Source organism: Arctopsyche grandis, unplaced genomic scaffold, assembly GCF_051622035.1.
Source record: "Arctopsyche grandis isolate Sample6627 unplaced genomic scaffold, ASM5162203v2 HiC_scaffold_75, whole genome shotgun sequence".
Taxonomy (NCBI): Eukaryota; Metazoa; Arthropoda; class Insecta; order Trichoptera; family Hydropsychidae; genus Arctopsyche; species Arctopsyche grandis.
In genome coordinates, this window is record NW_027518458.1 from 48,801 (window position 1) to 50,270 (window position 1,470).

The window sequence follows — 1,470 nt, forward strand, 5'->3', positions numbered from 1 at the left end:
ACTTTGTACTAATATTTTTTAAAGACATAAACAATTACAAATTAAAAATAAACAATAGCACAATAAAAACAATGTTATTAAGTTTCAGACGTCTTTTTATTTTTCTTTATAAGACCATTTATACTAAAAATTTTGATTTAATAAAATTAAAAATAATTTATTCATTGTGTTTAAAAATAACAAACAAATTTTGTTAATTTATATGATTTATTTGTTACTTGTTGATCCAATCAAAGATATTGATGTTTTTTACTCGTGATAGCCTCCATCGTTCTGTAACAAGGTGATAAATTAATCAACTGTCAACTTCAATCTTTAAAAAACCGTTCTTTTATAATAAAAACAATTCCCCACACCCATTCATTAAATTTCCTTGGGGAGTTTCAATGTGTTGGTTGTAATATTGTTTCAGCTATCTGATTTTTATCGTTTTACATTTGTTTTGTTTTCTTATTTTGGTATAAATATTTTTTAAATTTTTTAACCCTCATGGCTATTGATGAATATCAACAGGCAATAAAAAAGGCTCATTGTTACGACATAGCTGAAAGATATGAAGACATGGCAGAAGAGATGACCAAAGCATTAACAATATTATCAAGAGAAGGAAAGGAACTATCAGTTGCTACTAGAAATTCATTTTCATTGGCATTTAAAAATCTTGTGAGCTCAAGGAGGAGTAGTTGGAGAGCTCTTTTTGCAGAAAGACAGAGGGTAGAAGAGAAACAACCAGAGGATTTGTATATAATAGATGAAATACTTGTGCAGGTTGAAAATGAACTTATTGCATACTGTGATAAGGTTTTAGAAATAATTGAGAAAAGTATACTACCAGGAATTGAAAAGTGCTCACTTACACACAATGTGTTCTTTTTAAAAATGAAAGGGGATTACTATAGATACAAGGCAGAGATTTTAGAGGGGAAAAAGAAGATAAAGTTTCCAGACTTGCATTAGAAAGCTATACTGAAGCTAAGAAGCAGGCTGATGGCTTAAATTTAACTGATCCGATTAGATTAGGATTGTATTTGAACTTTTCCGTTTTTCAATATGAAATATTGGACAACACCGAAGAAGCTTGTAGAATTGCCAAAACCGCTTTTGATACTGCCATCTCAGAGCTCGATACACTCTCTGAAGATTATTATAAAGACTCCACATTGATTATGCAGTTACTTAGAGATAATTTGACTCTTTGGACTTCCAGAAACGATGATATTGCGATTAATGACGATAACAGTGATTTATCTTAATAAATAAACGTTTTCTATTTCTTTAAATAAATTTTTGAGTTGATTTTTTAAAATTAGACGTTAATTAAAAAAATAGATAATATTTGTAAAACGAAGATTAATAAACAGTATTTGTTTAATAAAGTAGCAAAGATTTCTAAAAAGGTGTAATCGTGTAAGTCAATAATAAACAAGACTTTCTTTATATTAAACGTAGAAGATAATCATAACAAGGGTA

At 28.4% G+C, this 1,470-nt stretch overlaps 1 protein-coding gene across 1 annotated transcript; it reads left to right on the forward strand.

Moving 5' to 3' along the window:
- The first annotated feature begins 489 nt into the window (after nucleotides 1-489).
- LOC143921943 (uncharacterized) lies at nucleotides 490-1,253 on the forward strand. Its single transcript, XM_077445256.1, is given in 2 exon segments — nucleotides 490-916; nucleotides 919-1,253. Coding segments are annotated over 2 exon segments (762 nt in total).
- Nucleotides 1,254-1,470: the final 217 nt, after the last annotated feature.